This window comes from Bicyclus anynana, chromosome 26 (assembly GCF_947172395.1).
Source record: "Bicyclus anynana chromosome 26, ilBicAnyn1.1, whole genome shotgun sequence".
In the NCBI taxonomy this organism is placed as follows: Eukaryota; Metazoa; Arthropoda; class Insecta; order Lepidoptera; family Nymphalidae; genus Bicyclus; species Bicyclus anynana.
The window spans coordinates 6,794,642-6,815,367 of NC_069108.1; the positions used below are offsets into that span (position 1 = coordinate 6,794,642).

General features: G+C 38.2%; 2 protein-coding genes across 6 annotated transcripts; one reads left to right on the forward strand and one right to left on the reverse strand.

The window, feature by feature from the left end:
* Positions 1-4,704: 4,704 nt before the first annotated feature.
* LOC112057586 (zinc finger protein 568-like) lies at positions 4,705-8,999 on the reverse strand. Its single transcript, XM_052889716.1, has 8 exons — positions 8,485-8,999; positions 8,010-8,184; positions 7,734-7,826; positions 7,514-7,657; positions 7,019-7,411; positions 6,868-6,947; positions 6,431-6,567; positions 4,705-6,170 (listed from the first exon to the last, which is right to left on the reverse strand). Exons 1-8 carry the CDS (start codon positions 8,562-8,564, stop codon positions 4,888-4,890), a joined length of 2,385 nt encoding a protein of 794 aa, XP_052745676.1. The 5' UTR covers positions 8,565-8,999; the 3' UTR covers positions 4,705-4,887.
* Positions 9,000-13,112: 4,113 nt separating this feature from the next.
* LOC112045809 (zinc finger protein 271) lies at positions 13,113-17,169 on the forward strand. Of its 5 annotated transcripts, none has more exons than XM_052889717.1 (8): positions 13,122-13,525; positions 13,824-13,998; positions 14,182-14,274; positions 14,351-14,494; positions 14,597-14,989; positions 15,061-15,140; positions 15,448-15,509; positions 15,770-17,169. In XM_052889717.1, exons 1-8 carry the CDS (start codon positions 13,446-13,448, stop codon positions 16,966-16,968), a joined length of 2,226 nt encoding a protein of 741 aa, XP_052745677.1. In that variant the 5' UTR covers positions 13,122-13,445; the 3' UTR covers positions 16,969-17,169. The 5 variants fall into 5 exon arrangements, with proteins under 5 accessions (XP_052745680.1, XP_052745681.1, XP_052745677.1 ...); XM_052889718.1 differs by having other exon boundaries at positions 14,360-14,494; XM_052889720.1 differs by lacking the exon at positions 15,448-15,509 and having other exon boundaries at positions 13,113-13,525; positions 15,770-15,943.
* The last annotated feature ends 3,557 nt before the right edge of the window (positions 17,170-20,726 follow it).

Consider the following 20,726-nt stretch of genomic DNA (forward strand, 5'->3'; position numbering starts at 1 on the left):
TTTGTGTCTTATCTATCCTCATTATCAACCCATACCCTCCGGAATCGCGGCAGAGGTCATGTATTTAATTTTATTTGATGATGAGTTCCTTAAAGATAAAAGCGCTTGGAGGCCATTGGATCAGCTTCCACCTTCACACAGGAAATAAAACTATAAGAAATTGTAATTGTTATCAATTGTAAATTATAATACTGTATGACTTTTTCAAAAGAGCAACTGTTGAGTTTCTTGCCGGTATCTTCTCAGCAGAACCTGCCTTCCGAACCGGTGGTAGAATCTTTACAAATAGTCAACTGACGTGTTAAAAGTGCTTGTAAACTGAGCCTACTTGAAATAAATGATTTTTGATTTGAGTTGATTTGATTTGATATTTTTCATTCACATGAGAAAAAGGCAAAGGTATTACACCGTACAGGATGTTCCAAGTTTTCAAATCTCGCTCTATTCGCAACTCAATAAAAATTAAATGAAAAAATGAATGCATTCCACAGACAAGAACGCTGCATTTCATTCTAATTGCAAGTTTTTATTTTTTTATCAAACAATCAGGGCTTTATCTATGGTGATTCTATTTACGAATAAAACCTCCTTCGTTATAAATTAGGCTAGTACTTGGCTAGTACTCGTAACAGACAAAAAATAAAAAAACAAAATTATTTTAGCCCCTAGAGGCTGAAATGCTTGTTTAGCCCCGCTGTGGGGTGGTAATATGACAATGTTTTTGAGCAAGAGTAGTGAAAATGTAATTTTCGACGGCCTCCGTGGCGCAGTGGTATGCGCGGTGGGTTTACAAAACGGAGGTCCTGGGTTCGATCCCCGGCCCGGCAGATTGAGATTTTCTTGATTTGTCCAGGTCTGGCTGGTGGGAGGCTTCGGCCGTGGCTAGCCGCCAAGCGATTTAGCGTTCCGGTACGATGCCGTGTAGAAACCAAAAGGGGTGTGGATTTTCATCCTCTTCCTAACAAGTTAGCCCGCTTCCATCTTAAGACTGCATCATCACTTACCATCAGGTTGTAGTCAAGGGCTAAGTTGTAAAGAATAAAAATAAAAAAAAATAACCAAGTGCGAGTTGCACTCGCGTGACGAGGGTTCCGTACGATGTTAATCTATCATATTTTTGGAAACTGCCCTGAAATTACTACAGCCTTTCTTGATGAGTACTGTTTACCAACAAAGAAATTAGAAATGAAGGTAGAAAATGCATATCATTTTATAACTTACTACTTACTTGTCGTTCCCGTTCCCGTAGGAATACGGGGATAATATATAGCCTATAGCCTTCCTCGATAAATGGGCTATCTAACAGTGAAAGAATTTTTCAAATCGGACCAGTAGTTCCTGAGATTAGCGCGTTCAATCAATCAAACAAACAAACAAACTCTTCAGCTTTATAATATTAGTATAGATTTATTTTAAATTATGTATGGTTTGTTTATAAAGTGTTAAATAAAATATACATCCATAATCATAACCATATCTAATTCATCATTATCATCATTATCAACCCATATTCGGCTCACTGCTGAGCTCGAGTCTCCTCTCAGAATGTGAGGGGTTAGGCCAATAGTCCACCACGCTGTCCCAATGCGTATTGGGAGACTTCACACACGCAGAGAATTAAGATAATTCTCTGGTATGCAGGTTTCCTCACGATGTTTTCCTTCACCGATTGAAACGTGATATTTAATTTCTTAAAAATGCAAACAACTGAAAATTTGGAGGTGCATGCCCCGGACCAGATTCGAACCCACACCCTCCGGAATCGGAGGCAGAGGTCATATCCACTGGGCTATCACGCATTCACGCACATGATATATATTTCCAAAATAACTATCAGGGGGTGATCAGTGATCGATACTGATGCCATAAATGCAATCAGTAATTTTTTTTGTCTGCCTGTCTGTATGTTCGTTATAGAAAGAAAAACTACTCGACGGATTTTAACGAAACTTGGTACAGTTATTCTTCATACTCCTGGGCAGGTTATAGTATACTTTTCATCACGCTACGATCAATAGGAGCAGAGCAGTGAAGGGAAATGTTGGGAAAACGGGAGAAGTTACTCCATTTTTACAGCGATACTACTGTAAGGACTGTAGAGTAGGACGCTAGAGTTAATTAATTGTACAGCGTACAAAGTAGCATCAAAATAGTCAACATCACCATCAACCCATTTTCGGCTCACTGCTGAGCTCGAGTCTCCTCTCAATGAGAGCATAGAGGAATGGGGATGATGACTAGGTTTGAATATATTGACTTTAATGATACATTCGGGTAAATAAGGTCAATGTTAACTAATTTATACATAAAAAGCAAAGATTGTCTGGATATTTGCAAAATAAATAAGATTATAAAATTTCAAAATCTATTAAAAATATTTTATCGTAATTACATGAAAATTCATACAGTTTTAGTTTCCTTACATTAAATGTGTCATTTTTTAATAAATGAACTATAAACATAAACGCATAAATAAAAAAGATATTAGTAATTTTGATTAAGCGCCCATACAAATCTAACGATCATTAATTGCCCACGACGTCATTAGTTCGTACCATTTTGTATGGGGCGTTTTTCAGGGATCCGCGGCAGCGCCGCAAATCTGACCCTTTAAATCCGCGTAGCTCCGAAAGTAATGATCGCAGATACCCTGTTACTTTTACAAAATTGCTTTACTATTAGCATACTCTTAATTTATATACAATTTAAAAAAACTGTCATCATCCCTATTAGAAAATGGAGATGCATCGCACTCAAATTCACGAACAAAATTGTCTGACGTTCTTTGAGGGGGACGAGGTAAACTCACACATCGAAAACATTTAACACCATTAAGTATATTCTGTGTCCATACACTACACACAACTATAAATTTTACTCGCAGTACACACACGCGTAATTTTTACACAGACTAACACTAACACAGACATTGCCAGAGTAAATATATACAAGCAGTATTGTAACTCGGTCGTATTTTTGAAATAAATACCTACAGCCGCGCGGTACGTAAACATGTGATAGGGCTGCCCGCCTCCAGCATTTTAATTACATTTGCCAACTTTGTGTTTCCATTTAGTTTTGTAATTGTAAATATACTTTTTTTTAAATAAACAAATAAAATACTTTGTAAATTGTAGTAAAATAGGAAGTGATCAATAAAATGCTAATCAATGACCTTGAAGGATAGGTCATATTCATATTATGTTTATTTTGGTGATGCCATCTAGGTATTACCTCCACACTAGGTGACCAAAGATCAAGTGCGTGTCGGGCCACTCGCATTGTAGGGTTCCGTATATTATGTTAGCACTTTTATCCCTTATGAAATGCACAAAAATACCGATAACGATACCCCACACTATAGAATAGACGATAAAAATTCATCCTGACTGACAAGGAACCCCCAAAAATTTTTTTTTAATTTTCTTTTTACCACTTTATAGACGTATATTAAATACTGTTACTAAATCTGTTATCGCCGTTTAGTGTTAGAAATAGTAGACGGATATGACGTCGCTCGATCTCGTGTTGGCTTCAGTGTGCTCGTGGCGTTCGAGCCGTCCACATCTCTTGTTGTGTAATTCTTTATGGGTTACTTGGGATAGGCGGGGAGAGTGACTTGAGCGGAAAAGGGGAGTGTTTGTATACAGTCAAAGGATCCTTTAACCCTACTCACATCGTTCACAAGTACGTGACTCTACTCAAGGTCATTCTCTGCCATTCTAGGGACTTATTTTGGTTACAGTTTGATTTGTTAATTAAGTTGTTCTGAGAAGTGTTGTGAATCATAACCTTTGTTCGACATTAGTTTTCTTATATTTTGTAATCACCTTTGACTCCTATAATAAATCTCATCTCATCTCATCTTTTTAACTAACAACGGAATTAGTATGCAATTTTCGATTTCCAATTACTTATTTTTAAGTTGGTCTGTTATTTTTCGATAAATAGCAATTGCTTATTAGCCGTTAACTAACAGGCTAATTACCATACTCCTAATGACAGTCATAACCCATCTAGGTGTTAAGTTCTCATAAATACAAATTAATCAAACCCAATCACTAGGTAGCTATTGTTAACCATTGAGGAGTTCCAGTACCTATCCTTCGTCTTCATCATCAGACCCCTAATGACAGTCACAACCCATCCAGGTGTAAAGTTCTTGTCGGTAAACACAAGATAACTGTTGTACACCGTTAGAGTTCCCTCGTGTGTGTTTCGACTCCAGACCTTCATTAAGTTGTTGTGTTATAAAAAGGTTAATGGAAAAAATATAAAACGCTATAGTTGTCCTTACAATTTTTGAAAGTTTCCCTCGATTTCTCCAGGATCCCATCATCAGATACTGATATGGTGACAATGGGATCACTTCAGGAGTATACACTTTCAAACAAAAAAAAATTCAAAATGACGAAGTTCTGATTAACAAACATTAAAAAAAGTCCTCCTTTTTTGATCTCGGTTAAAAAAGAGTAAAGATTTGATTATAATTTGTTTGTTTGCATTGAATAGGCTCAGAAACTACTGAACTGATTTGAAAAATTCTTTGACTGTTGGGAAGCTACACTATCCCCGGAGCTATAAGCTAACGGGTGACGCCGCGTGCGTCTGCTAGTAGGTGATATTGTTGTTGTCGCTCAGTAGCGATCTCTAGACGCTAATATTTCACTTCACCATCATGTATAGGTTACATAAAAAACAACATTTTTTAAAATATCTTCAATTTTATTACAAGTACTTTTACTGTTCGATAGTAGCGATCTCTAGAGGCAGCCTTAGGCTCAGGAACACATGAGCACGTACACTGCAGGTGTTTGGGCGCTGAGCATTGTCCTTTGCCGAGTACGCCTACATGCACATGTCACGCACACAGGCATGAATTATGTTTCACAACTGCTCTTGTGAAGTGTGGGTTCTCATATGCATTAATAACTTGCTTTTTTGGGTACATTTATAATTGCATACCTCACAGGAAAATGGCTTTTCACCAGTGTGGATTTTAATATGCTGTAATAATTTATCTTTCCGTGCACATTTGTAATTGCATACCTCACAGGAAAATGGCTTCTCACCAGTGTGAGTTCTAATATGCCGTGATAAATCACCTATTTGTGCACATTTGTAATTGCATATCTCACAGGAAAATGGCTTCTCACCAGTGTGGGTTCTAATATGCCGTAATAAATTATCTTTTTGTGCACTTTTATGATTGCACATATCACAGGAAAATGGCTTCTCACCAATGTGGGTTTTAATATGCCGTAATAAATTACCTTTTAGAGAACATTTATAATTGCATATCTCACAGGAAAATAGATTTTTACCAGTGTGGGTATTAATATGCTGTAATAATTGACATTTTTGTGCACATTTGTAATCGCACATATCACAGAAAAATGGCTTTTCACCAGTGTGGGTTTTAATATGCTGTAATAAATTATTTTTTCGTGCAAATTTGTTATTGCATATCTCACAGTAAAATGGCTTCTCACCAGTGTGGGTTTTAATATGCCGTAATAAATTACTTTTTACAGCAAACTTGTAATTGCATATCTCACAGGAAAATGGCTTTTCACCAGTGTGAGTTTTAATATGCTGTAATAAATGATTTTTTCGTGCACATTTGTAATTGCATATCTCACAGGAAAATGGCTTCTCACCAGTGTGAGTTTTAATATGCTGTAATAATTTATCTTTTCGTGCACATTTATGATTGCACATATCACAGGAAAATGGCTTCTCACCAGTGTGTGTTCTAATATGCCGTAATAATTTATTTTTTTGTGCAGATTTAAAATTGCATATCTCACAGGAAAATGGCTTTTCACCAGTATGAGTTATCTTTTGCTTAAATAAATCAATTTTTTGTGAACATTTGTAGTTGCTTATAGTGCAAGAGTAAGGCTTGGCAGCAGTGTGGAGACTCATGCGTTGATTCTCACCAAGTACAACTTTGTTGGGTATCTTGAATATATCATATAACTGGACTACACAATCTGTGAATCTATTTGTATCTGTGTAGGGTTTGGTGCCGCTCTCAGATGATCGGTCGTCCAGTTCGCCAATGTTAGTTTCAAGGATCTGTTCACTTTTCTGAATAGCACCTGCTTCTTCAGTTGCCTGCACTTTGTTCTCGTTACTTGCAGCAAGTCTCGCGAACAGTGGAGTTACTGAAACAAAACATTCTTCTTATAATTTAGTCCGACAAACCTTTATGACCTTTATACAACCAATGATACTTCATAATATAAGTCTCAGAACAGTTATAGTGCCAGAGGTGCAGGGTTCAATCCCTGGCCATTGAACTATTGTCCTCCTTGCTTGCTGGGAGGGGGAGGGGAGTAATGGTCATATTTCAAATATATATTAGTGTTTTTGGCAGACGAAAGATTGTGATTCCCTCCTTGTAAGTAAACACTCAGTCACATACCTAAAGGTTGAGCACAGTCTGCAGCTGCCAGGAGAGGGACATCATTGAGCTTCCGACTGCCTGTTGCGTGGAACATAGCAGCAGAATGTGAGTTTGCAGCCGGGGGAGGGACATCATTCAGCCTCTGACTTCCTGTTCTGTGAAACATAGCAGCAGAATGTGAGTTTGCCAGCTTGAGATCCACAATAACACAGTTTTTATTTGAAGTAACAATATGAATGGACGAGGCAGATGGCCCACCTGATGGTGCAACAGTTTGCAGGGCGTGCAAGGAGCGTCCTACTAAGTGCTGCCCTGGGTCCATCAGCCTGAGGCGTAGGTGTGGAGCCTCATGGGCCTGTAATTACACCGGCAGCAGACCGGAACACTCACAGCACATTGTCTCAGACTTGTCCTAGTGCACAAGCAGTGTTATGACACTAGTGTTGTATACTGACTTGTTCTGCAGCACAAGTGAGTCACAGCTGCGGTTCACAGCTGCACGAGGCTCGAACACTTGTGATGCACATGCAGCGTTCTGCCAAACACAAAACTCATTTACAACATGTCTGTCTGTCCACAGAGGTCATTGTATGATAGATATGTCACCTGGAGATGCTTGCTCATGTGTTCCTTGTGTGCAGGCTCTTGCACAAAGTCCTCAAAACAAAATGCTTTCCTACCAAGAGCTTTACTTATAGCTTCATCCAGTAGCCTGGACTCTAACTTTATGCTCCGGTCAGAGTATTCATCATCAGAGGCACAATTGTGTTGTGCCAATTCCAAGTTATCAGCACTCAACATGGAGTCAGAACTGCCTTCATTCTTCACCACAACTGTTGCAACACCTCCCACTACAGATTCCTCTGCTGCTGTCTGTTCCTCTTCATCAGTGTGATCTATGTACAAGTCACAATGGTTAGCTCCTAATGTTGTTTGTGTCAAATTACACTTCAGATGTGCACTTGTGCAGTTCAGCAATTCTTTGTGTTGTATAGTATTCTGAAACAAGGTCAATGTTAACACCAAACAATCAACTCCTCAAGAGATGACTATGTGTTTCAGGTTTACTTATAAATGAAATAGTTAATACTGAGTACTCACTAATTCATATTGTTCAACTAAGTCTGTCATCAGTGAATGGGCTCTCAAGCTCAAGTCTCTAAATTTACTGAAGTTCATCAATCTCTGAGCACACAGCACACAGAGTGTTTGCTTCAGGTTTGCTCGACGACACAACTGAAACAACTGCACACACACATTACTGATAAACAGAAAAAAACAATATTATGTACTTGAATGTACAATTTGATTGTCAACTCACAGACAGTCCAGTTAGCTGTTCATATGCCTCCTCCAACTTGTGTTTGCTCATTAGAGACAGCTTGCTGTCAGTGTCCAGGCATATCATGCACATCTGTAAATATACCAATAGTCACTGCTGTGGCGTGTGACTAACGCTGCTGTAAGTGTCTTGATTGGAGAATTAGGTATTCATTGTATTTGATGTATCTGTTATTGCCATGTTAGCAAATAAATAAATTGTTATTAACAACTATTGTTAGTGATCTATTCACAAATAAAAACATAATAAACTGACCTGCACTGTTGAGGGAACAGCATTAGAGTGAATCTCCCTCACACTACTGTTTGTATTGAGAAAGTTGTCATCTACCAAGTGCTGGGAGCAGACCACAGCAGTGTTGGGCAGGTGAGGGTCTTGTACGCCGAAGGTTCTGAGCCAAGCAGTGCGGAGATTTCCTTCACTGGGTAATCTACATCAACATACATGGTATTCAGCTATGTGTCTTCACTAATAAGACTACTACTACTAATAGAGTAGACAATGAAATTATACTAGGATATAACTAGGATCCAACAAAGCTCAGTCACTTAGTACACAGTACACAGTGTAAGAGACAAGGTCATAGTTATTGCACTAGGCAATCTTTATGGTAAACTTTTGATTTTGAAAGTCGGAAAACTCAGAAAAGGGCTTGTTGACAAAGAGTTGTAAAGTTGTCTGGGAGATTGGTGGCTGAGGTGAAATTCACGAGATAACTAATTGTACTCACGCATGAAAGGTAATTTCCGTTTTCTCAGATGTTGACACATTGTTTGATGTATTTCCACATAAAGGCACGCAGCACCGCATTATTGCTTCTTCGCCACGAATACAATTGTGCTCACAGATTGAGGAAGTAATTAGATAGCTAAAGTGCCAAAGCGTGATCTGTTGTGATTGTGATCAACTGATGTACTGCTTTTGTGCTCACCGTAGAGTGTCGTCTGCTCTGCTTCACTTCTTATCTCATCATCATCACTAAGATCAGAATTCAGAATTCAAATGTTAGCCTAAGACCAGATAATATTATTTACCACAGAATTCATGCAACACTTCACGTTTCACGTGGTACTTAGCAATAATTTTTTTAGACTCGATGATACTTTTGACTTTTTTGTTTTTCTTTTTTGTAATGTGTTTTGAATGATTTAGTTGACAGGCCGTGCGTATTTTTAAAGGATTTTTTGGTAACCATAAAAATTCACTGGACAAGTGAACAAATATTTTTATTACCTGTCATTTGACACTTGACAGTTGACAGTGACAGTGTCAGCGACAGATAGTTGAGTTGATTGAGCACAGACCAAAGAGTAGAGTAAATATATGGGAAAGACATACGCAACAATAACGTTGACATTGCCTATTTCCCAAGTTCCCCAAAATTCAGAACCTAATATCCTGAAACCGGAGAGAAAATTTACCCAAACCCCCCACAAACCAACAAATAACGAAATAAGTAAAATTTATGCAACTTTTTTATTGAAATAGAAGTAAACAAGAAAATTAATCTAACTTATCTGATATGATTCAAGTTCAAAGAATGCAGCGCATTGGACGCTCCTAGTAATTTATATCACGTTATTTTACTACTTGAAAGATGTTCCTAACGTCTTACACAGTCATCATGTCAGCCGATGGACGCCCACTGCAGGACATAGGCCTTTTGTAGGGACTTCCAAACATCACGCTCCTAAGCCGCCGGCATCCAGCGAATCCCTGCGACTCGCTTGATGTCGTCAGTCCTCCTGGTGGGGACACCTTGGGACCCCAACGTCCATCGGCTCTTCGATCTATGTGCCCCGCCCGTTGCCACTTTAGCTTCCCAACACGTTGGGCTATGTCGGTGACTTTGGTTCTTCTACGGATCTCCTCATTTCTGATTATGTATAATAATGACTATAAACGGCACACCATCCATTATAAATTCTTGGTCTTTATTTTTAGTCAAAATTAAATTAATAACTCATCTAAACTTTTTGGTGGATTAACTTATTATTTACCTCAGTTTTATTGTACTGAATGCATATCGCACGTTTTGACTGTCTCAAGTCGAAAATTTTTCAAATCGAAATATCAAATTTTGTCATATCCGATTCGATTAGGTAAATGTGTAATGTTCATGTTAATGTTGTACTGTAGGGTTGTAACGTTGTACTGTAATGTTATATATCTATACTAATATTATAAAGAGGTAAAGTTTGTAAGTTTGTAAGTTTGTCACATTTTTTAAATGGGGTAATCTTCGGAACTACTGGTCCGATTTTAAAAATTCTTTCACCAGTAGAATGCTACATTATCGGGGAGTGCTATAGGCTATATTTTATATTGGTATCATATATATTAGCCGAGTTATCACAGTTTTTGTCATACAGGTCGGACTGAAAATCCTCTTAAACAGACTTATTCGCATGCGCTGCCTTAATTATTGTGTAAAATTGAAATTAATGTATGGAGACATTATGTATCTTTAAAAGTTCTACAAAAAAGTCCGCGACACCATATATCTATCTTCTATATATTAGCAGATATAGTACCTTTTGTGTTTTAAAAATTATTAATTTTATATACTTAGGTTTACGTCATTATTTATACAACTAAACTTTAATCCTTATTAAAATAAATTATTTATTAATCACAAGGATATTATGGAGATATGATTTGCCCTTTACAGTATGTTAATTACTTAAATAGTTTCGAAGATAATACAAAATTTCTAAAAGACGCAGAAATTCCGCTATATGACGTCGGGCGCTTTCACTTACGTAGTTCCCGTTCCCGTGTGAATATGGGGATCAAACATAGCCTATGACACTCGCAAATAACGTAGCTTTCTATTGGTAAAACAATTTTCCAAATCGGTCCAGTAGATCCAGAGATTACTTCCTACAACCACACGAACTTTACCTCTTTATATTATTAGCATCGAAGTCTCTATTTCTCTTGGTCATACCACCACTCTCAAAGGACTGGACCGATTTTGCTAAGGGTAGGAGTAAGATAGAGAAGTTACAGGGTAGGGTAGGGTACGGGTAGGGAAGCGTAGGGGTAGTGTAGGGGTAGGGTAGGTTTAGGGCCGGGTTTAGGGTAGTGGTAGGGTAGGGGTAGAGGTAGGGTAGTGGTAGGGTAGAGGTACGGGTAGGATAGGGAAGTGGTAGGGTAGGGGTAGAATAGGCGTGAGATAGGGGTAGGAAAGGGATAGGGTACGGGGAAGGTAGGGGTAGGATGGGAGTAGGGGTAGGATGGGGGTAGGGGTAGGATGGGGGTAGGGTGTAGGTAAGGTAGGGGTAGTTTTGGGATAGAGTGGGGGTAGGGGTAGGGTAGGGTTGGGGTAGTGGTAGGGTAGGGGTAGGGTAGGGTAGGGGTAGTGGTAGGGTAGGGGTAGGGTAAGGTAGGGTAGGGGTAGTAGTAAAGTTGACATCGAAATTTACGCGGACGAAGTCGCGGGCGTCCGCTAGTATACATATATATATTAATATATATATTTTTTTATGCATATGCGAGTATATTCTTTTTGGCTAAATCTGAAAAATACTAATTTTTTTTAAATGTTGGCAACTCTAATGTGCTGCAACGTCCCAGTTATCATCGAACACTGCACTCGAAATTGTGGACGAGTATAGTATACATACAAGTAATTATACCATCTCTAAGGCGTATCCGAAAGCAGGTGCGGCTCACCCTTCGCGCGGGTCATTCAACATGCGGGGTGATCCCTTGCCGCCGCGTGACGGGGAACACCTAAGCGCAGCGTAGCGCAGCGTAGCGCACGATGTTCGGAGATGGCAAAATGTGCATCCGACCATACACAGGACATGTGCACACAGCACATGTCCAGCTAGCTGCTAGGCCTTTGGTTCAATTTCGAAAGAGAGGGAAATTCCACATCTTTTCGTACCAAATTCTTCAGTACCTCAATACGAAGTCTTCTTTATGAGATATTAAATGCTTTTTCACGTAAAATATTTCTAGAACCAAAAGTATTTGTTTTGTTATTCAATCGTTCATTTTATGTTCTAAATTTGATAAGACAAATGAGTTCGGATTCGATGAAAATGTTTATAAAGTTTTATAAGAAAAGAAATAAAGAACGTTTGTAAAGTTGTTGGAAGTATAGTATTTTTGCGTAGATTATACGTATACGTACTATACATATTTCTTCAACAGTAGGTATACGGCACACAGACCCGAAATATATTATATATATAACATTACAGTACAACGTTACAACCCTACAGTACAACATTAACATAAACATTACACATTTACCTAATCGAATCAGATATGACAAAATTTGATACTTCAATTTGTAAAATTTTCGAGTTGAGACAGTTAAAATGTAGGAGTGCGATGTGCATTCAGTGAAATAAAACTGGGTTAATAAATATTAAGTTAATCCACCAAAATTATTATTCTTTTCTTATTTTTGTTTTTCAAGATACCAAATTTAATTTAATTCCAAATTCTTTACATTGAAATATATAATATAATATTAGATATAAACCTACTTTTACTAAAACAGGTCGAATTCTATACATTTAATCGCATTTTGAGATTTTACTTATACAATTTGTAACACCAAACATTAGCGTGGCATAGAGTACTACTAGCGCCATCTAGAATCTATTCATATAATACGAATTCTGTACATTCTGTACATTGAAAATATTTTGAAAATTTTTTGTTGGAGGGCATTATATAATCGATATTGAAGCTAAAAATATTATTTTTTTCGATTTTTTGTCTATCTGTCTGTCCGTATTTTTTTGTTATTCGAGCATCACGCTGAAACTACTGAATGAATTCAAATGAAACTTGGCACGGTTTAAGACCATAATACGGAAAAGGTCATAAGATACATTTTATTGCGAAAATAAAATGAGAAGGGGGTGAAATAGGGGTTGAAAGTTTGTATGGAAAGTCCTTCATTTTTAAAGTTACAGCTTTAAAAATTTGTTATAAATCATAAAAAAAAATACAAATATAATGTAACTAGCGGACGCCCGCGACTTCGTTCGCGTGAAACTCGTTGTATACTTTCAACTACCTCTACCCTAATATTGTGATATAAATTACTAAGCGGCGCGTCCACGGCGCTGCACTCTTTGAGTTTGAACTTGAATGATATCTAGATAAGAAAGCTTAATTTTCTTATTTTATTCTATTTTAACAAAAAAGGTGTATTAATTTTACTTATTTCGTTACTCCAACATGTGGCGGTTCGTGGATGTTTTTACCCCGAATTCAGGAAAGAAACTTGGAAAATAGACAATGGCAACGGTATTCTTGCGTATGTCTGTGCTCAATCAATTTAACGATGTGTTACCTTAGTACACTGTAATCTTTGTGTCACTGTCAGTGTCAAGTGTCATATGCAACAAAAATTTAATTGAATTGAATTATTTGTTGAGTTCAGTGAATTTTTAAGGTTACTAAAACTAAATCGTTCAAAACAAAAAAGAAAAACAGAAAGTCAAAAAAAGTATAGCTAAGTACCACGTGAAACGTGAAGTGTTGCATGAATTCTGATCTTAGTTATAAGAAGTGAAGCAGAGCAGACGACACTCTACGGTGAGCACAAAAGCAGTACCCCCATTGATCACAATCACAGAACAGATCACACTTTGGCACTTTAGCTATCTAATTACTTCCTCAATCTGTGAGCACAATTGTATTCGTGGCGAAGAAGCAATAATGCGGTGCTGCGTGCCTTTATGTGAAAATACATCGAACAATGTGTCAACATCTGAGAAAACGGAAATTACCTTTCATGCGTGAGTACAATTAGTTATCTTGTGAATTTCACCTCAATCACCAATCTCCCAGACAACTTTACTCTTTGTCAACAAGCCCTTTTCTGAGTTTTCTGACTTTCAAAATCAAACGTTACCATGAAGATTACCTAGTGCAATAACTATGACCTTGTCTCTTGCACTGTGTAGTGTGTACTAAGTGACTGAGCTTTGTTGGATCCTAGTTATATCCTAGTGTAATTTCATTGTCTACTCTATTAGTAGTAGTAGTCTTATTAGTGAAGACACATAGCTGTGAATACCATGTATGTTGATGTAGATTACCCAGTGAAGGAAATCTCCGCACTGCTTGGCTCAGAGCCCTCAGCGTACAAGACCCTCACCTGCCCGACACTGCTGTGGTCTGCTCCCAGCACTTGGTAGATGACAACTTTCTCAATACAAACAGTAGTGTGAGGGAGATTCACTCTAATGCTGTTCCCTCAACAGTGCAGGTCAGTTTATTATGTTTTTATTTGTGAATAGATCACTAATAATAGTTGGTAAGTACAATTTATTTATTTGCTAACATGGCAATAACAGATACATCAAATACAATGAATACCTAATTCTCCAATCAAGACACTTACAGCAGCATTAGTCACAAGCCACAGCAGTGACTATTGGTATATTTACAGATGTGCATAATATGCCTGGACACTGACAGCAAGCTGTTTCTAATGAGCAAACACAAGTTGGAGGAGGCATATGAACAGCTGACTGGACTGTCTGTGAGTTGTCAATCAAATTGTACATTCAAGTACATAATATTATTTTTTTCTGTTTATCAGTAATGTGTGTGTGCAGTTGTTTCAGTTGTGTTGTCGAGCAAACCTGAAGCAAACACTCTGTGTGCTGTGTGCTCAGAGATTGATGAACTTCAGTAGATTTAGAGACTTGAGCTTGAGAGCCCATTCACTGATGACAGACTTAGTTGAACAACATGGATTAGTGAGTACTCAGTATTAACTATTTCATTTATATGTAAACCTGAAACACATAGTCATGTCTTGAGGAGTTGATTGTTTGGTGTTAACATTGATCTTGTTTCAGAATACTATACAACACAAAGAATTGCTGAACTGCACAAGTGCACATCTGAAGTGTAATTTGACACAAACAACATTAGGAGCTAACCATTGTGACTTGTACATAGATCACACTGATGAAGAGGAACAGACAGCAGCAGAGGAATCTGTAGTGGGAGGTGTTGCAACAGTTGTGGTGAAGAATGAAGGCAGTTCTGACTCCATGTCGAGTGCTGATAACTTGAAATTGGCACAACACAATTGTGCCTCTGATGATGAATACTCTGACCGGAGCATAAAGTTAGAGTCCAGGCTACTGGATGAAGCTATAAGTAAAGCTCTTGGTAGGAAAGCATTTTGTTTTGAGGACTTTGTGCAAGAGCCTGCACACAAGGAACACATGAGCAAGCATCTCCAGGTGACATATCTTTCATACAATGTCCTCTGTGGACAGACAGACATGTTGTAAATGAGTTTTGTATTTGGCAGAACGCTGCATGTGCATCACAAGTGTGCGAGCCTCGTGCAGCTGTGAGCCGCAGCTGTGACTCACTCGTGCTGCAGAACAAGTCAGTATACAACACTAGTGTCATAACACTGCTTGTGCACTAGGACAAGTCTGAGACAATGTGCTGTGAGTGTTCCGGTCTGCTGCCGGTGTAATTACAGGCCCATGAGGCCCATGAGGGCACACCTACGCCTCAGGCTGATGGACCCAGGGCGGCACTTTGTAGGACGCTCCTTGCACGCCCTGCAAACTGTTGCACCATCAGGTGGGCCATCTGCCTCGTCCATTCATTTTGTTACTTCAAATAAAAACTGTGTTATTGTGGATCTCAAGCTGGCAAACTCACATTCTGCTGCTATGTTTCACAGAACAGGAAGTCAGAGGCTGAAAGATGTCCTTCCCCCGGCTGCAAGCTGTACTCAGCCTTTAGGTATGTGGCTAAGTGTTTACTTATAAGGAGGGAATCACATCCTTTTGTGTGCCAAAAACACTAATATATCTTTGAAATATGACCATTACTCCCCTCACCCTTCCAGCAAGCAAGGAGGACAATAGTTCAATGGCCAGGGATGGAACCCTGCACCTCTGGCACTATAACTGTTCTGAGACTTATATTATCAAGTATCATTGGTTGTATGAAGGTCATTAAGGTTTGTCGGACTAAATTATAAGAAGAATGTTTTGTTTCAGTAACTCCACTGTTCGCGAGACTTGCTGCAAGTAACGAGAACAAAGTGCAGGCAACTGAAGAAGCAGGTGCTATTCAGAAAAGTGAACAAATCCTTGAAACTAACATTGGCGAACTGGACGACCGATCATCTGAGAGCGGCACCAAACCCTACACAGATACAAATAGATTCACAGATTGTGTACTCCAGTTATATGATATATTCAAGATACCCAACAAAGTTGTACTTGGTGAGAATCAACGCGTGAGTCTCCACACTGCTGCCAAGCCTTACTCTTGCACTATAAGCAACTATAAATGTTCACAAAAAATTGATTTATTAAAGCAAAAGATAACTCATACTGGTGAGAAGCCATTTTCCTGTGAGATATGCAATTTTAAATGTGCACAAAAAGATAAATTATTACGGCATATTAGAACACACACTGGTAAGAAGCCATTTTCCTGTGAAATATGCTATTACAAATGTGCACGAAAAGGTGATTTATCAAAACATATGATGACCCACACTGGTGAGAAGCCATTTCCCTGTGAGATATGCAATTATAAATGTGCACAAAAAGATACTTTATTACAGCATATTAAAACCCACACTGGAGAGAAGCCATTTTCCTGTGAGATATGCATTTACAAATGTGCACGAAAAGATACTTTATTAAAGCATATTAAAACCCACACTGGAGAGAAGCCATTTTCCTGTGAGATATGCAGTTACAAATGTGCACAAAAAGGTGCTTTATCAAAACACATGATTACCCACACTGGTGAGAAACCATTTTCCTGTGAGATATGCAATAACAAATTTGCACGAAAAAATAATTTATTACAGCATATTAAAACACACACTGGTGAAAGGCCATTTTCCTGTGAGATATGCAATTACAAATGTGCACATAAAGGTGATTTATCACGGCATATTAGATCACACACTGGTGATAAGCCATTTTCCTGTGAGGTATGCAATCACAAATGTGCACATAAAGGTGATTTATCAAAACACATGATGACCCACACTGGTAAGAAGCCATTTTCCTGTGAGATATGCAATTACAAATGTGCACGGAAAGATAAATTATTACAGCATATTAAAATCCACACTGGTGAAAAGCCATTTTCCTGTGAGGTATGCAATTATAAATGTGCACAAAAAAGTAAGTTATTAATGCATATGAGAACCCACAGTTCACAAGAGCAGTTGTGAGACATAATTCATGCCTGTGTGCGTGACATGTGCATGTAAGCGTACTCGGCAAAGGGCAATGCTCAGCGCCCAAACACCTGCAGTGTACGTGCTCATGTGTTCCTGAGCCTAAGGCTGCCTCTAGAGATCGCTACTATCGAACAGTAAAAGTACTTGTAATAAAATTGAAGATATTTTAAAAAGTGTTGTTTTTTATGTAACCTATACATGATGGTGAAGTGAAATATTAGCGTCTAGAGATCGCTACTGAGCGACACCAACAATATCACCTACTAGCAGACGCACGCGGTGTCACCCGTTAGCTTATAGCTCCGGGGATAGTGTAGCTTCCCAACAGTCAAAGAATTTTTCAAATCAGTTCAGTAGTTTCTGAGCCTATCCAATGCAAACAAACAAAATATAATCAAATCTTTACTCTTTTTTAACTGAGTTCAAAAAAAAGAGGACTTTTTTTAATGTTAAATGTTGTAATCTCAGAACTTCGTCATTTTGAATTTTTTTTTGTTTGAAAGTGTATACTCCTGAAGTGGTCCCATTGTCACCATATCAGTATCTGATGATGGGATCCTGGAGAAATCGAGGGAAACTTTCAAAAATTGTAAGGACAACTATAGCGATTTAAATTTTTTCCATTAACCTTTTTATAACACTACAACTTAATGAAGGTCTGGAGTCGATCTGATGATGGAGTCGAAACGCAGACGATAGAACTCCTCAACGATTTACAGCAGTTACCCATTGTTTGGGCTTATTTTTATTAATTTTTTTTTCATTTTTAGTATGTAGTGTATTGGTCATACTTTAAAAAAATATGGCAAATATTCTTTTAAAAAAAATAAAAAAAAGACCTAACGTTTGTGGTGTTATCTCTGCATCTACTTAACCGATTTTGGAAACTCTTTTACTACTAGAAAGCCACGTTATTAGCGAGTATCATAGCTCTCTGTACGCAAAGATTTGTGACGTCTTTACTATAGTGTGTAAATAAGTAGGTACCTATTAGTATACATATAGGTAAACCTTCCTGAATCACTGTCTAATACTACATTTATCGGAAGCGATTCCATTTTTAACCGACTTCCAAAAAGGAGAAGGTTCTACGTTCGGCTGTATGTATGTTTTTTTTTTTATGTATGTCCAGCGATAATTCCGTCATTTGTGGACCGATTTTGAAAATTATTTTTTTGTTTTGTAGGGTTTGATTCCAGAGTGGTCCCATTTTTTTCATGTCAGGATCTGATGATGGCATCCTGGAGAAATCGAGGGGAACTTTCGAAAATCGTAGGGACGGCTAGTGCGTTTGTTAATGTTTCCATAAGGTATCTTAAACCACTACAATTTTATGAAGGTCTGGAGTTGGTCTGATGATGAAGCTGAAAAACAGACGATGGAACTCGTCAACGATTTACAGCAGGTACCTTTTGTTTGGGCTAGATTTATTTGTATTGATGAGAACTTTCCACCTAGATGGGTTGTGACCGTATTGAGGGTCTGATGATGAAGACGAAGGACAGTTAAGAGAACTCTTCAGTGGTTCCCAGTAGCTACCTTGTGTTTGGACTTGATAAATTTGTATTGATGAGAACTTTCCACCTAGATGGGTTGTGACTGTATTAGGGGCCTGGTGACGAAGATGAAGGAGAGTTAAGGGAACTCCTCGACGGTTCACAGTAGCTACCTTTGTTGGGACTTTATGAATTTGTATTGCTGAGAACTTTCCACCTAGATGGGTTGTGACTGAATTAAGGGTCTGGTATTGAAGACGAAGGACAATGAAGAGAACTTCTCGAAGGTTATTAGTATCAGTTTTGGTTACACTCAGTAGGTGTGCTAACACTAAAAATTAAAAAGTGTCATGTTTTAATTAAAGCCGTTTCTGAAAGAACCACAGAAATTTTGTAATTTAAACGGCTTAAATTAAAACATCACTGGCTTGGCACCGCCTTCAAACTGATCAGAAGGTAGCACATAGGTAAGATGTTATTTTTTGCTTTTTAGTTTAGGCTAATTTTTGAGTTGGAAGTCGGTTGAATTTTTTTATTAAAATTTTTATATCTATCATCATTATCAACCATAATTCGGCTCTCTGCTGAGCTCGAGTCACCTCTCAGAATGTGAGGGGCTATAATAGTCCACCACGCTGGCCCAACGCGGATTGGCAGACTTCACACACGCAGAGAATTAAGAAAATTATCTGGTATGCTGGTTTCCTCACGATGTTCTTCCTTCACCGTTTGAGACACGTGATATTTAATGTCTTAAAATGCACACAACTGAAAAGCCCCGGACCGGATTCGAACCCACGCCCTCCGGAATCAGAGGCAGGGGTCATATCCACTGGGCTATCACTACAAAGACTAAATAAATATCTAACATTTGTGGTATTATCTCTGGAACTACTGGACCGATTTTGAAAATACTTTTACCACTAGGAAGTCACGTTATTTGTGAGTGTCAGGTATTCTCACGGGAACGGGAACTAAAGTGTTTTTCAGGTAGCATGGGTACGGTGACAGTCGCCTGTGTGACGTTCATAATACTATTATTGTGAATCTATATACATATTACTATTATTGTGAATCGAGGCAAACTTTCAAGAGTGAAACGTACCGTCACCCGCACCATTCTACATGAAACGGACTGTACGCGGGTAAAACCGTGGGCCGTCGGCATGAACCTACTTACTATGTAGCAGTGGCGAAGAGTCCATACAGTCCGATTCCCATCGGGTTACCTTTTAAAAATCCATACATACATACAGTGGCGTGCATTAGGTTGTAGCAGTGGCGTGCATTAGGTTGTAGTAGTGTATGCAGTAGTAAGAAAAAAATAACCAAACTGGGAAAATCTGCATTTACTAAGGATTAAGAAAACATCTCTTAGGGTATGCAGTTTAATGCATACCACTGCATACACAGTTGTTATGAATGTTATGAATGTTATCGCCGCGTAGCAACGAATTGCGGTACAGACGGCTTCAGTGTGCTCGTGGCGTTCGAGCCGTCCACATCTCTTGTTGTGTAATTCTTTATGGGTTACTTGGGATAGGCGGGAGAGTGACTGGAGTGGAAAAGGGGAGTGTTTGTATACAGTAAAAGGATCCTTTAACCCTACACATATCGTTCACAAGTGCGTGACTTCACTCAAGGTCATTCTCTGCCATTCTAGGGTCTTATTTTGGTTACAGTTTGATTTGTTAATTAAGTTGTCCTGACAAGTGTTGTGAATAACCTTTGTTCGACATTAGTTTTCTTATATTTGTAATCACCTTTGAGTCCGATTATAATATGTAAGGATAATGAGAATCCGGAGTTTGCATCAAGCTGTATGAATTTCTTTTTATTTGCGACGGCTTACCTTCATGAAAATTCCATACTTCGCCACTGCTATGTGGGTAATGAAAATGCCACATTCTTACTGTTAAATGCATTTAATTTTTTTTCCGTATCATAAATAATATGTTTGCAATATCACAATTTCTTTGTTCAACACTCTCCGAATACATTTCTTTTTGATTAAGTCCATAATACCTACTAGTCCAGGATTCGTGGAACATTTTTACAATGGGGATGATGACTAGGTTTGAATATATTGATTTTTATGATACATTCGGGTAAATAGGGTCAATGTTAACTAATTTATACATAAAAAGCAAAGATTGTCTGGATATTTGCAAAATAAATGAGATTATAAAATTTCAAAAACTACTAAAATTTTTTTATCGTAATTAGATGAAAATTCATACAGTTTTAGCTTCC

What these genes read in the sequence shown, in the direction of transcription:
- LOC112057586 (XM_052889716.1), bottom strand. Translation starts at nt 8,564, where the DNA reads ATGCGGTGCTGCGTGCCTTTATGTGGAAATACATCAAACAATGTGTCA. An exon ending in TAGTTGAACAATATGAATTA is followed by an intron (nt 7,412 to 7,513) that starts GTGAGTACTCAG and finishes ACCTTGTTTCAG; the next exon opens with AATACTATACAACACAAAGA. An exon ending in TCACTTGTGCTGCAGAACAA is followed by an intron (nt 6,568 to 6,867) that starts GTCAGTATACAA and finishes TATGTTTCACAG; the next exon opens with AACAGGAAGTCAGAGGCTGA.
- LOC112045809 (XM_052889717.1), top strand. Translation starts at nt 13,446, where the DNA reads ATGCGGTGCTGCGTGCCTTTATGTGAAAATACATCGAACAATGTGTCA. An exon ending in ACGGAAATTACCTTTCATGC is followed by an intron (nt 13,526 to 13,823) that starts GTGAGTACAATT and finishes ATGTTGATGTAG; the next exon opens with ATTACCCAGTGAAGGAAATC. An exon ending in AAGCTGTACTCAGCCTTTAG is followed by an intron (nt 15,510 to 15,769) that starts GTATGTGGCTAA and finishes GTTTTGTTTCAG; the next exon opens with TAACTCCACTGTTCGCGAGA.